Below are 15835 nucleotides of genomic sequence, written 5' to 3' on the forward strand. Positions count from 1 at the left end.
CATACCAGAATATGACCAAGTGCACAAGAACAGGGAGTGCCATGTCAGGAAAAGCAGTGAAGTAACATTACAAAAAATACTGGTTGTTTTTTTCCAAAATAAAAGAAACAACAATAATAAAAAAAAACAAAAAAAAAAAAACTATACTTTGTGCAGATATTTGTAAGTGCAAAGTACCAAATATATGTCACCTCTGCTAAGTGTCTATGGGATTGTAAATTTACAGCATAGTGCAAAAAGAAAAAATTATATACACACATATATATATATATATATATATATATATTTCAAAACAGAAGTTTGGTGCGAAAAAAAAACAAGTGAAAAAAGTGAACTCAAACTGTGGTAAATAACTAAATGTGTGATCAAAAAATGAGAGCTTAAGTGCAATATCAAGCTTATCACATATAAAGTGGACAGATAATGTGGATAGTTTCTGGACAAATATGTGGATACAGTTTCAACCATCAAACCAAAAATAGAACTAGTGATCAACATTGGAGGCTCGAATGTGACAATTCTATAAGTGCCAACTGTACGGTAAATAGTGCAAACCGCAAATAAACACGTACACAGTAACTGGGCTGCATAGACAGCCTGTCATCTCCGGTACAACATGTACATTGAAATAAGTATATAAAACCAAACAACCGTATTAACACACAAACGTTAACAGGATATTGCCATAACTCTCCAGCACAAGAGTTAAACGCCATCTTTGTCAAATGTCGGCTTCATAAAAGGCCTGCTTCTTCTAAGCTGATGCATTCGTCTGTCCTTAAAAATAAAACAAAAAGGCATGAAACAAACTTTTGCAAAACAATAAAACAAAATAATTTAGTTCACACTTTTTGAAAACAAAGTGAATCTGTCACCAGGTTTTGCTCTGGAATATGAAAGCAGCATGATGTAGGGAAAGAGAGCCTGATTCCAAGTATGTGTCACTTACTAAACTGCTTGGTGCAGTTTTGATAGAATCCCTGTTTTCTTTGTTGTAATTGTAGCAGTTCTCACAATGCTGAGTGCTGTATAACCCCACCCACACCACTGATTGGCTGCTTCCTGTGTGCACTGTACATTCTCAAGCCAATCAATCAGTGGTGGGGGCGGGGCTACACAGATTAGCCTGTCTGGCCTGCACATGAAACCTAGTCCTCTCCTGATAATCTCCTACTGATAAAACATGGAGGGACTAATTCATCAAGACTTGTGATATTCACCCCAGTCTTGACGAAGGGGCATGCAGGAGTCAGACGCTGAGTCAAGAATCCTACTAGATCTGTGACATAACAAATGCAGCTAGTCACCATAAATTGGATGAGCCATGGTCTTCATGCCCCCCATTTACTTTGAGCTGGGAGAAACTGGCATCCGCATAGCTGTATGACAGCTTGTTTTTTTTGCAGGACACCATTTATTTTACCATTCAATGTACTGAAAGATGGGAAAAAAATGCAATTTTTTTAAGTTTTGCAGTGTACATTCTGTGATTAACATTACTCTAAACAATGATTCCCTACATTTGGGAGGGGGTGGGGGGATTGTGATGCCATTTTCTGAGACTTGTAATATTTTTGTTTTTCCATCCCATAGACTGAGCTTACCAAGGTCTTATTTGACGAGGTTTTATTGTGTGATAAGCTGACTGATACCATTTTTGGCTATACTACTAGCTATTGAACCCGTTCTAAGCTCGGGAGGCGAGCATTATTATTGGTATATGATCCCCTATCCTGGAATATGCTCCCCAATCCAGGTATACGCTCCCCCATCTATCCATAAATTAAATATAAAAAAAAGTGTTACTCACGTTTCCATCGCTCCCACGCGTCGCCTGGGTTATTTTACTAAAACGGCGCCTGAATAAGCGCCTGCATAGTGCGATATCCGGCACCATTTTATTAAAAACAAATGTGCAGCACCAAACTCCTCATCCCTGTCTGGGATGTGTTCTTCTGTCCCTGGCCAGATGGTGCATTGCGCTTGCGCAGTCTACAGAGGCTTCGGACAGAAGGACACGTCCCTGATTATATTATATATGTTTTGATCTGTTTTTATTGCATTTTTAGTTTATTTTGATTGAACATTTATGAACTCTGTGATACCAAATGATTATTTGTTTTAATACCTTTATTTTGAATGGGGGGTGCGGTGGAGGTGTTTTGAAGTTTTACCTTTTTTTTATTCTTACAATATAGCTGGTGTTTATCGCATGTGGAAAAGGCTCAACTTTTTCCACGTGCGATAAACGCGCGATCATCCCCGCAATTACGTACATGTATTTGATATTACGACAAGGAGTTAATGAGCACTCCCATAAGTGATGCATGCAATTGTCACCCATTGCTCCGTAAGATATTCACTTTTGAACAGGGTGGCAATTCTCTTTATATAAAATATTTAACCACTTCTAGCCATGGCCAATTTTCATTTTTGCACTGGTTTTTCCTCTTCTTCAAAGAGCTATAACTTTATTTTTTCATGGACATAGCCATATGAGGGCTAGTTGTAGTTTTGGATGCTAAACCTGGACGATAAAGAAACAAGCCAAAAAAATTGACTCCTTTGATATGTTGTGCTGGAGAAGGATGTTATCAATATTATGGACAGCAAGAAGAACAAATCAATCTTGAAAGAAATGAAGTTAGACATGTCACTCAAAGCAAGGACCATCAAGCTACAACTGGCCTACTTTGGACACATAATATGAAGAGCGGAATCACTGGAGGATGACATCATGGTTGGAAGAATAGAAGGAACAAGGTGAAGAGGAAGATCAGCAACTTCATACAATTAAGATAACGGCGGAGAAGACCCTGGTGGACCTATCTAGGCTCACACAAGATTGATCTTCCTACAGAGTGTTCATCCATCAAGACGCCATGGCTCAAGATCGAGCCATTAAATAATAAATCAACATTCACTTTACCATACAATATAGTGAAAACTGGACCAAAATAATAGGTTTGTGTCACCATTTTTTGAGACCTGTAACGTAATTTTTCAGTTGATGGGACCGGCACAAAGTTTTGATTGCTTTTAGGCTGTGTACCCACGATGCGTTTTTTTAAGCATTTAAGCAGCGGCAATTCCGCCACGGAAACACTTAAAAAAATGGTAGGAGGTCAGCAATGTTCCCCAATGATAATCAGCATGCTGCGGAAATTTATGCTGCGGATTGTCATTATGGAAAAATCTGCAGCACGTCCATTAATTCTGCGGAATCCCGGCGTTTGAGCCGCCATTGACTTGCATTAGAACGCATAATATACGCATGACTACACTTGCACATGCGGATATTATGCGGTTCAATGCGCGGATGGTACCCGTTGTCTGGGGAAGAGGAGACTCTCCTCCAGACCCGGGTACCATAGTACCTGTAGTTAAAAAAGAATTAAAATAAAAAATAAACATTTACTTACCTTTTGATGGCCCCCGGTCTCCTTCTCTGGTGTCTTCGGCTGCTTGCGGTGGTAAAAGGACCTTCCATCACGTCATTTAGTCATGTGACAGGTCACGCGACAGCTGACGCATCGTACAGGAGACCGAGGGCCATCAGAAGGGGAGTATAATGTTTATTTTCACCATTTTTACTCTTTTTTTTTTTTTTTATACTATTGATGCTGCATTTGCAGCATCGGAACTTGGTCACACTATATAAATCCATGCCGGCTGCATCAATTTATATAGTGTGACAAAGTTGTCAAGCACTTTCCAAGTGATGCTAAAATCGCTTGGAAAAGCACTTGACAACCAGCATGCAAGATCGTATGTTAAAACCGCTTCTACCTGGCAGAAAAAACACATGTACAATCCGCATGCGTTTTTTTCTGCTAGGGAGAACAGAAACGAGTAGGAAAAATCCGGAGCATTTCTGCATTGTGGGCACATAGCCTTATTGTAATTTTTTCCTCATTACAGCATTTACAGTATGGGCTAATTTTGTATTTTGATAGATTGGACTTTTACTAAAAGCTGTGATACTAAAATTTATCAATTCACCTTTTTAAATACATTTTTAATGGGGGGGGATTAAAATTTTCATTTTTAAAACTTATTTTTAGATTCCTTTAGTGCACTGGATCTGCAATTATAGAGAAAATAATGTGCCCTCGTTAAACCCAGCCATTGGGGTTTATAACAGCACTAAAATGGCAGCTATGCAAACTTTCATCAAGCCCCCGTCAACCCGAGATCGCATTGCGGGGGCGACACATGCACTTGCAGTCTCGTCATTTGTTAAAAGCAATGATCAGTGCAAGTCCAATCGCAGATGCCGGCTATGTAACACAGCCAGCATCTGTCAGGTATGGTGTGGGCTCAGCTCTTGGACTTGGGAGCACAGAGGTCACTGTATTGTATTTTGGGGAGGGAGCCATTTCACTTTTGTCAGGCTGTTAGAGCTACCCACGATGGGGCATCTTCCATATTTCCGTTGTTAGACGTAAGTGAAGGCTTGTTTTTTTCGTGGGACAGGTTGAAGACGTTTTTATTGCTAGCAGATTGGGGTACCTAGCATTTTTTTTGATCACTTTCAGTATAAGGTTCAATACACATTTATCCTGAGCTCCACAATGAAATTATATGTTTGGATTTCTATATTTTTTGGGGGGTGGGGAGGGAGGCTGGGAGTGAGATTTAGGAGGAAATGCTTGGTATCTTGTAAAAGGAATTATACAAACCAGCAAAACTCCCATATCTGTCCGAGCCATCCTTATCTAGGTCTATCAAGAGAACAACAGAGCGGTCATCCAGTCATTGCAATCCTCCACCTGTATTATGAGGACACTTCAGCGGCGTAGTGGACGGAGATTACCCTGTTCTCTTCAGGAAGATTCACTGATTATAATATTTAGTATCTAAATATTAATTGCTTAGTACTGCCAAAATGGAAAATTTCTAAAATAAATAAAAGCTTCCATGAATGTTGATTAAAAAAACAAAAACACAAAAAAAAAAACCACCCTTTCTGACAGAAAGAGCTGTTTTGGTCTTTTATCTCATATCCAGAGGATACATCAAACTTGACAAGATGTGGTCTCACCTCTGGAACCTGCACCTATCTCCAGAATCAAGGGTCCCCTAATTAGCTTAGTTAGGTGACCAACACATCCAGACAGAGAATAAATGGAGACGTGGTTATGCAAGTACGCAGGTCTCTCCAATTAATTCAATGGGAGTTGCTGAGCAAACCTGCTTTCTTGTTTCCACAACCAGATACACACTATTCTCCTGCCTGTTTGCAGCCTACAGCGACCTTACCAGGCAGTACAGGGTAACCATGTTCTGGAGATAAATGCAGGTCCCAATGTTAGGACCTGGACCTATCAAACATTTCAAGCATATCTGTGCCATAAATGTTTGAGCAGACAACTTTTTCTATTATACAGTATAATGAAGCCATGGGTTGATCATTATGCCATAAAGGGAACCTGTCAAGAAGATTTTAGTGCTGAAGTTAGTGGAAAGGTTGCAAAGATCCTTGCATAACAATATAAATGCTATTTGTTTTCTGGTAATCGGATGTGCCAAAGCTGAGAAATCAAGTATTGGAGTGGCTTTCAAATTAAACTGGAAGTGCATTAGGTGTGTGTCCAGGCACTCAGCAAAATATGGTACATTGATCAACCATGGTGTGGAATAGGCCCAACCAGATCAGCTCTTTATCAATCTCTCTTCACTGCTGAGCGCTCTCTTACTGGTGGTCAAACAACAAATTCAAGCAAGTAATACACTGCACCTCAATAATAAAGGAGTTCTACCCTTTTCAATAGTGGCCATGAGATGACTAAAATAAATGGCGTCACTTACCAATCCGAACCCCCGCCGCTCAGGTGGTCTCCACTTCCAACGTTGTTCTGTTCATTACCTGACTGTGACCAAGAAGTAGCCTCAGCTATCAGGCAACTATATAAAAGGGCTGTAATCACTTCTGCTCCCAGCAGAGACCTCCAGAGCAGCATGGCTGGGAGTTCAGAGAGAGAAGTGATGCTTTATGCTAATCATTAAAAAAAAAAAAAAATGTTGGTTGATTCTCTATACCTTTAAGTAATCATCTTGTGGAAACATAGATCTTGGACGCCTCCCATCTCCATGGATAAGACATGATAAAATGGTCTGAATGCTTCTGTCCACTTTCTGGAAAGGCAAAAATATATATATTAATTTTTTTTTAAAAAAAGTAATAATCCAATGTGACATATGCTAAACCACTGCAGATGACTACAAAGCCTGATATATATATATATATATATATATATATATATATATATATATATATATATATATATATATATATATATATATATATATATATATATATATATATATATATATATATATATATATATATATATATATATTGAATAACCAGTGTCGGACTGGCTCACTGCAAGAATTCTCTGGTGGGCCCCAGCCTGTCCCTCAAGGGCGTCCATAGCGCAGACCTTAGGACCCGGTGCCAAAAGGCATCAGGCAACCCCCAGCCGTCTGGATTTTAATGGTATCGGCATCTTCAGGATGCAGATACTGTTAAATGCAATGGGAGAGGAGAGAGCCGTAATTGAGTTTGTGCGTCTGAGACCGGACACAGCAGGTCCATTGACGTCACTAGATTTTGCCTGCCACACCAAGCCTCAAACTATACACTGCAAAGACCTGAGCAGCGCGCCAGCGAATGTGGTGAGGTTTTTATTATCTTATCAGGCATTACACCATACCACATAAAGTAGCTGCAGGGCCATCATAATGCATATAGGGGAGCAGGGGGGGCCATCATAATGCATATAGGGGAGCAGTGGGGGGGGCATCATAATGCATATAGGGGAGCAGTGGGGGGCCATCAATGCATATAGGGGAGCAGTGGGGGGCCATCATAATGCATATAGGGGAGCAGTGGAGGGCCATCATAAAGCATATAGGGGAGCAGTGGGGGGGGGCCCATCATAATGCATATAGGGGAGCAGTGTGGGGGCCATCATAATGCATATAGGGGAGCAGTGGGGGGGCCATCACAATGCATATAGGGGAGCAGTGTGGGGCCATCACAATGCATATAGGGGAGCAGTGGGGGGCCATCATAATTCATATAGAGGAGCAGTGGGGGGCCATCATAATGCATATAGGGGAGCAGTGGGGGGCCATCATAATGCATATAGGGGAGCTGTGGGGACCATCATAATGCATATAGGCGAGCTGTGGGGGCCATCATAATGCATATAGGCGAGCTGTGGGGGCCATCATACTCTATTACACAGAGTGCCATCATCCATACTTAAACTAGATCCTAGAACCCTTAAACCCAAAGCACAGAAAAAAAACCCTCTAAAATATTCTATTAAATATTTAAAATACTCTTGATAAAACCACACAGAGACAAAACACAAAAAAATAATACAAAACTATGTCGGCAGGGGTGGTTAGGTGAGCTGAGAAGTCCCTACCTGGACCTTATCTTTACCTCTGCCTAACTTAGCAGGTTGGCACCCTGAATGATCGAGATTGGCGCCCCCTCAGGATAGGCTAACCCTTTAGGTTCCTACTTCACCCTATGTCCATATACACGACATTGTGGTGTCACTAAATGATCCAAGCACTCCAGATCGATCAGCTTATAGGACACGGAAAAGATCCTAGTTACTTACCGGTAACGGGATTTTACAGAGCCTATGACAGCACCACCTGAGAGAGGGTAGCCGCCCACCAAGGACAGGAACCTATTGAATAAAAGAAGTGCACACCGTAAGTGAGAAAAGAGGAGAGGGAATTAATAGGGTGCTGTCATGGGCTCTGTAAAATCATGTTACCGGGAAGTAACTAGGATCTTTTCCCCTTCTCGCATGACAGCACCACCTGAGAGATTTAGAGAGATCAGACACCAGAGGGAGGGATCACCGTTTGCAACACTTTCCTCCCAAAGGACAGATCAGTAGAAGAGGAAAGGTCAAGACGGTAATGCTTGTAAAATGTAGCGGGGGATGAACAAGTTGCCGCCTTACATATGATGTCGATGGGCACATCCGCCTCCTCCGCCCAGGAATCAGCTACAGCCCTGGTGGAGTGGGCCTTCAGGTTCTCTGGAACTGGCCAATGGTGTCCCTGACCCACCTAGCTATGGTCTCCCTTGTAACCTTAAAGCCCTTTCCTAGCCCCCTGAAATGAGATGAATAAGGCGTCACTTTTTCTCCAGGCCTTCGTTACCTCCAAATACTGGACTAATACCCTCTTAACATCTAAAGTGTGAAGTTTTTGTTCCTCTGAATCTCTAGGGTCAGGATAGAAGGAAGGGAGAGTAATTACTTGTCCTATGGAATTTGGAGGCCACTTTTGGAAGATAGACCGGGTCTGGTCTTAAGATTACTCTATCCATACACACTTGAGTGAACGGGTGATTAACTGACAGCGCGTGCAGATCACTAACCCTACGAGCTGAAGTTAGAGCTACCAGCATGGCTGTTTTTAAGGTGAGAATTTTCTCCGAAGCTTCCTCTAAGGGCTCAAAGGGGGACTTGGTTAGTACTTCTAGAACCAGATTAAGGTCCCAAGGAGGCATCCTTGGAGTAGGAATAGGTCTAGATCTACTGCAAGCTTTAATGAATCTGATGATCCACCTATTCGCTGCTAAATCGTAATTATATAGTGCCCCCAGAGCTGATACTTGTACCTTAAGGGTACTGGTGGCTAACCCCATGCTTAAGCCTTTCTGAAGGAATTCCAGGATGGCCCCAATAGGAACCCCTCCCTTTGGCGGACTGATCCGAGGTAGACAGAAACTTAGCCCAGGTTCTGCCATAGATCTTAGTCGTTACCGGCTTCCTACTCGCCAGTAGAGTAGTAACTAGACTTGGAGAGAACCCCTCCTGTGTTAGTAGTGACCTTTCAAAATCCAGGCTGTAAAATGCAGGCCCGATCTTTGGGGATGGAAGACTGGGCCCTGCCTGAGGAGATCTGGGGTGTCCGGAAGAACCCATGAATCCGCTTGGGACATTCTCTTCATCCAAGTGAACCATGGTCACTTGGGCCAAAACGGGGCGATCAATATAACCCTAGCCTGTTCTTCTCGGATCTTCCTCAGGATAGTAGGGACCAGCATTAGAGGAGGAACGGCATAGGCCAGGGTAAAGTACCAAGGAATTTGCAGCGCATCCACCGCAAACGGCATCTCCTTTGGATTCAGGGAGCAAAAGATTTTGTTTGTTTGCAAACAGATCTATCTATCTGAGGTTGTCCCCATCGGCCAACAATTTCCTGGAATACCGCTGGATTCGATTCCCATTCTCCTTGTTTCAATATGTGCAGACTTAGAAAATTGGCTTTTACGTTCTCCTCCCCTCTTATATGCAGCGCCGAGAGCGTAAATAGATGATTTTCCGCAAAGCGAAGGATCTGGTCCGCTACTAACATCAGAGGAAGGGATCTGGTACCCCCCTGACAATTGATGTAGGCGACTGTCATTCGGTTGTCAGACATTATCCGGATGTGATGACCCTGAAGAAGAGAACTGAACCCTACTAGCGCACTTCTGACCGTTAACAGCTCCCTCATGTTGGAGGAGAGACCCGTCTCGCTGTTCGACCAAAGGCCTTGTATTGAATGATCTCTCAGGTGAGCTCCCCAGCCTTCTGCGCTTGCGTCTGTCGTAATCGTATCAGACACCTGGAAAGACCAAGGAACCCCCAGAGATAGATTTACCGGATTCATCCACCACTCCAGCGAGTTGATTACTAAACTTGAAAGGGATATTTTTCCATCCAGGAGACCTCTGAGCCGTTTGTCTGCTGTCTGGATCTCCTGCTGAAGACGTATAGTATGGAACTGGGCCCACTGAACTGCTGGGATACAAGATGTCATTGTACCCAATAGAGACATTGCATTTCTCAATGTCATGGATGGATTGTTGATTACGCATGATATGAGGGAGCTGATCTTCAGTTTCTTGTCCTCTGGCAGAAAACAATTCTGGTTTTCAGAGTCCAAAATGAGACCCAGGAATGACTGAACCTTTTTTGGTTCTAGTCTCGATTTTTTTAAGCTTAACATCCACCCCAGGCCATTTAGACTGGCCATGACTTCTGCCAGAGCCAGTGCTCAGAGCTGTTTTGATCTGCCCACCACTAAAAAATCGTCCAGGTAAGGGATGACTAGGACATCTTTATCCCTTAGATGCGCTGTGACTTCCAGGATAATCTTTGTGAAAACCCTTGGAGCCATGGAGATGCCAAAGGGAAGAGCTGCAAACTGAAAATGCCTTATGTGCTTGCCGAACCGTACAGCCACCCTCAAACTGCTGGTGTGCAGGAAAGATTGGGACGTGATAGTAGGCGTCCTTTAAATCGAAGACGCACATATAGCATTCTGGAAACATTTTTATGGCCGATTTTATTGATTCCATTTTGAATGGCCTGTAAATCAAATGGTCGTTCAGCTTCTTCAAGTTGACAATGGTTCTGAAGGAGCCATCCGACTTCTTTATTAGGAAGAGAGTTGAGTAAAACCCTCTCCCTTGCTCGGGTACAGGTGTTTCTACCAGAACCCCCTTCACAACCAGAGAGTACTTCCTGTTGCAGGGCCATCTGCTCCCTTAGGCCTCTGGGGGCTGAAATCCTGACTGTGTTCCTGGGAATGTCTTTGAACTCCCAACTTCAGCCCCCTCCTGATTATCCCTAAAATCCAAGCACTGGACGATATTTTTTCCGAGGCGGGAAGGAAGTGGGGCAACCTTCCTCCCACCTGGGGAGAACCGTCACTTAGGTACTTTCTTACTCTCGGAGGATGGACCCCGAACATGAAGCCTCTGTTATTCGGCTTCCTGTCTCTCCAACCACTTTGGTCTCTAGGAAACTTGCTCCGATTGTATTTCCTCTTCCAAAAGGAGCTCTTATATCGGGGAACAGACACAGTAGGAAACCCATGTTTCTTGTCCGCTGCCTTATCCAGGATGTCATCTAAGGCCTTCCCAAAAAGAAAAGTCCCCTTCGTAAGGGATTGAGCAGAGTTTAGATTTTGACTGCACATCCCCTGGCCAGCTCTTGAGCCATAATGCCCTACGGGCTGCATTAGAAAGATTTGCTGAACTGGCAGCCAGCCTAACTGAATCTACCGATGCATCTGCAAAGAATGCAGCCGACCCCTGCAAAAGAGGCAGACCTGACAGAATTTTCTCTCTAGAGACATTCCCTTTGATCTGGTCCACTAACTGTTGAAGCCAGATCATCATTGACATGGCGGTGCAGGTGGCTGCCACTGCCGGTTTCAGAGCCCCTGCCGGTTTCAGAGCCCCTGCCGGTTTCAGAGCCCCTGCCGAGGACTCCCAGGCCTGTTTTAAAAAGACTCCGCCTTTTTATCAAGCGGATCTTTTAGGGTCCCCAAATCCTCAAAGGGTAGTGTGGATCTTTTTGAGGACTTCGCGATGGCCACATCAATTTTAGGGGTTTTGTCCCACTTAGCTGCATTCTCCTCTTCAAAGGGGTATCTCCGCTTAGAAGAAGGCAGCTGGCCTTTCCGCTCCGGTTTTTTCCATTCCCCATCTATAAGAGTCTTGATCCTCTTGTTAACTGGGAATGTGCGTCTCCTCTTCTGATCTAAGCCCCCGAACATGACGTCCTGAACTGTTCTGGGAGATTTGGCATCGGCAATACCCATAGTCACTAATAGTCTTGACCAATTTCTCAGTCTTGTACACCGAAAAACAAGGCCTAACCCCTCAATCATCAACCGAAGACTCTGATGAAGACGATGGAGAGGTCAGAGGGGGAAGGCTATTCCTTCGTGAAACGGGACTCTACTGATTCCTCGGAGTCCGAGGAAACCCGTTTCTGCTTCTTACTCTTACGAGATGTCAAGTTCTTTAAGGAATCCCTGACCTCCATCTGGATTAAAGCTTTTAAATCCATAGAAAAACAAGGGGAGTCCTCTGCTATAGTTTTCTGTATACAATCAGAGCAAAGGTTCTTAGCGTAGGAGCTGGGAAGGCTAACTTTACATAACGCACACTCCTTATTCTTATTTTTGGAACTACTCTTTTTTGGTTCCTAACAACCATAAGGAAATGAAAGGTGAGAAAAGAGAAAAAACAGAAGAGCACATTACTAAGGTGAACTTTCACGAAGGACACTCACCACACTGCCGTTGAGACTAGGGTACCGTAGGTGGTGGCTGCCGTTCACATGAACACTCCCATCTGGCGGAGGTGGACTCACGAGATTTCTTCTGACCGGTTCTGCCGGCACTTGTACGACCCCCACTGCTGTGGCTCTGATGATGGGAGGACTCCCATTGCTCCGGTTGTCTCACATTTTGCTTAAGCTGTTTAGGTGCTTGTGGCTGCTGCTGTTCCTCCTGCGGCAGTGACAGCTGCTCCTCACTCATGATGACGGGGATACAGACACCGCCATCTTGACAGCTTCCCATCTTTTTAAAGCATAAGGGGCTCCACCTCCTTTGGGCCCCTCCCCTTCCAGCAGCAGTGTGCTCTCTCTTTTTCCTTTTTATATTTCTTTATATTTTATATTAAATACATATATATTCTTTTTTTTTTTTTTCTCCTTTCTTCCACACCTGCCGGCTGGCGCGTTACGCCGCTGGATCCCTCCTGCGTGTGCGCAGACCCAGCAGCTCCCGGTGCGCTTGGGAGCTATGAAGGCCTCATACTGTAAATAGGGAGCTTTGAGGGCCATCCATCATAATGTATTTAGGGAGCAGTGGGGGTCATCATACCGTGTATATGGGGCTGTGGGGTCATCATATTGTGCTTGTCTGGTGGTATTCATAGTAAGGGTATCATTCTGAATGTAGGGCGGCATTATGAAAGTGGTATAGTAGGTGAAAAAACAGAGGCGTCTCTGGGCAAATATCAATGATTAATTGTAACTTGGATTAATCATTAATATTGGATCACTGGAGGCTTGACATCCAGAAACCATGCCAATTAGCTGAAATAGTCTCTGGCAGAGTCTGAATGTAAACATTTAACCCCTTTCCGACACGGTCAGTAATAGTACGCACCACGTCGGAAAGGCCAGGGTTCAGCGGGGACTTCGGCGCGGAGGCCGCACTGAACTGGGCACATGTCAGCTGATTCTTACAGCTGACATGTGCCGCTGACAGCGGCATTTAACAGCGCCGCAAGCGTGGCATTAGCCCCGTCCATCGGTGACCCCGTTACGTGATCGCGGATCAACGATGCATGGGCATGACAACCCAGGGTCTGCAGCAGACCCCTGTGGTTCTCATGACTCGCTTGCTATGAGCGCCACCCAGTGGTCGGAGCTCATAGCACATGTGCATTTCTACTACATAGAGGCAATCTACTCATCGCCTCTATGTGGAGACTACTGAAGCATGAAAAAAAAAAAAAAAAAAGTTTTCAAATAATATTATATTATAATATATATATATATATATATATATATATATATATATATATATATATATATATATATATATATATATATATATATATATATATATATATATATATGTGTGTGACTGCAGACTTATGAATCCCCCCAGCGCACTCTATTGAGAGAGCCCGAATCTTCTAGTCAGATGCGCCCACTGGCCGTCTACGTCACTAGACAGGGCGTGCCCTCGCTCAATAAAAAAGTGTATGGAACGAGGCGGCGCCAACTGGCCGGCTGCATGTATAACTCATACATACCCTCTAGTCACGGATCTGAAACTGGCGACTCCCCGCAGCACACAGTGCCTGCTCTGGGGAAATCTTAAGTCTGCAGTCACTTTTGACAGGACAACCCCGGCTTTCTCCACTTTGTAATTTTATCATTAAAGTGGGTTTTTCAGGTCATGGATAATCTTCAAGACACTGTTTAGTGATGAGCGCAAGTACTCGTTACTTGAGTTTGCCTAGGGTGCTCGGGTACGCACAAAGTATCGCGGGTGCTCGAGTGACATGTTCAAGTCCCCACGGTCGCATGTTTCGCAGCGGTTAGCCACAAAACATGCGGGGATTGCCTGACAAATACAGGCAATCCCCGCATGTTTTGTGGCTGTCTAATAGCTGCGAAATATGCAGCCGTTGGAACTCGAATATGTCACTCGAAAACCCGCAATACTCTGTTTCATACCTGAGTACCCTAGGCAAACTCGAGTAATGAGCCCTTGCGCTCATCACTAGCATTACGTTGAACAGAATGTAGTATTCTCACAGAATTCGGCTCTGCTTGCCAGTTTCATCGGTCAATATGTGATCGCTCATATGCGATTTACATACGTGTGGTCATAGTCTGATTAAAGGAGTGTCCAGTACTTTTTTCAATTGCTCCAATGTATTCACCCTGTGCCCATAAGCGTTTTTGTAATTACCTTTAGTTGTTATGTGTTGCCTGTGAGCGATGCTATCTGTGCCCGCTCACCGGCATCACGTGACACCCGGCTGCAGCCGGCTCTGACATCCGAAGAGGTCACGTCAAGTTCCGGCTGCAGCCGGGTGTGACTCAGTGCAGTCCTCCACGGTGAGTGATGGGCTGTGGGCAGGTTACACCACGCGTCACATTCAGCATCCACCGCGCTCTCACTCTCATTTTTGGGGAAGCGTGCGGTGGATGCTGGGTGTGATGCACAGGGTAACCCTGCCCACAACTCAGCATCTACTGCGTCAATGATGTCACACTTCACTTGACATCAGCAGATGTCAGAACCGGCTGCCGCCAGGGTCACGTGATGCCTCTGAGCGGCCAGCTACAGCGAAGCTCACAGGCAATACATACAACTAAAGGTAATTACAAAAACACTTATGGGTACAGGGTGAATACATTGAGGCAATTGAAAAAAGTACTGGACAACTCCTTTAAGTTCTCTTCCTGTTTATCAGAATGCTTTAACATTTAACGAGAGGCAGGAAGGTTAAGTCATGGGCACGTGAGCAAGTATGCAGATTGCTTATGAGCGATCATGTGATGACTGATTAAACCAGCAAGCAGCGCCAAATCTCAACATTGCTCATCTTATGTCAATATCGTAAGATACAGTGCTTGACAATAATTAGCCCTGGACCGAAAAACCTCTTTAATGATAATACTTCTGCACAGATGAAAGGTTGGCCCAATGTTCCCTAGTCCAACACTGTGTATAACAGTCAGTATCGCCTAATGACTAAACTTCCAATAAGCCCTAGTGCTGGGCAACAAGGCAGCAATGAGTACAGCCCCTGTAACTCCACATAAACACCCACATGGTATCATGCCCAGAACACTGCTGCAGTCACTTATAGTGTGAATAGAAGTAACGCAACGCAGCAGAACACCAACTCTGGCAATAAAGTTTTTCCCCTGCTCCCCCTCTAACTAACCATGTTCTACTGTAATAGGAAAGATAGGGAGAGAGATGCATGAATACGCATTTTCTAAAAAGGTGTGATGCACGATGTATATATATTACACAGAAAATCAAGCAGGTTGTGCATGTACCTTTACAGTACTCTTAAAGTTATAGGCATGTGTGGGAAAATATGCTGAAATGGGAGAATGCTTTAAAAACAGAAGTGTTAATAGTACTACATGTAAAGTGAATAAACAATGAGAAATTCATATCAATATTTGGTGTGACCAATTTCTGCCCTCAAAACAGCACCAAAGCATCCCTTCTAGGTACACAGTTTATAAAGGAACTCGGCAGGGAGGCTGTTCCAAACATCTTGAAGAACTAACCACAGATCTTCTGTGGACGCACGCTTGCGCAAATGCTTCGGTTTCTTCATGTAATCCCACAAAGACTTGTTGATGTTGCAATCAGGGCTCTGTCTTGTTTTTTGACTCAGAAGATAGTTATTAATGGCATTGGCTGTATGTCTGGCGTTGATGTCCTGCTGCAGAATACA

General features: G+C 43.9%; 1 protein-coding gene across 1 annotated transcript in view; it reads right to left on the minus strand.

The window, feature by feature from the left end:
- Positions 1 to 307: 307 nt before the first annotated feature.
- Positions 308 to 15835, minus strand: part of DAZL (deleted in azoospermia like) — a 138106-nt gene continuing 122578 nt past the window's right edge. Inside the window, exons 10-11 of the mRNA XM_073676575.1 lie at positions 6043 to 6138; positions 308 to 777 (exon numbers count right to left, since the gene is read on the minus strand). Of these exons, the coding sequence (XP_073532676.1) occupies positions 706 to 777; positions 6043 to 6138 (168 nt within the window). The 3' untranslated portion in view covers positions 308 to 705. The remainder of the gene's footprint in view (positions 778 to 6042; positions 6139 to 15835) is intronic.

Source organism: Phyllobates terribilis, unplaced genomic scaffold (genome assembly GCF_046119375.1).
Source record: "Phyllobates terribilis strain yellow unplaced genomic scaffold, ASM4611937v1 Scaffold_4__5_contigs__length_816908805, whole genome shotgun sequence".
In the NCBI taxonomy this organism is placed as follows: domain Eukaryota; kingdom Metazoa; phylum Chordata; class Amphibia; order Anura; family Dendrobatidae; genus Phyllobates; species Phyllobates terribilis.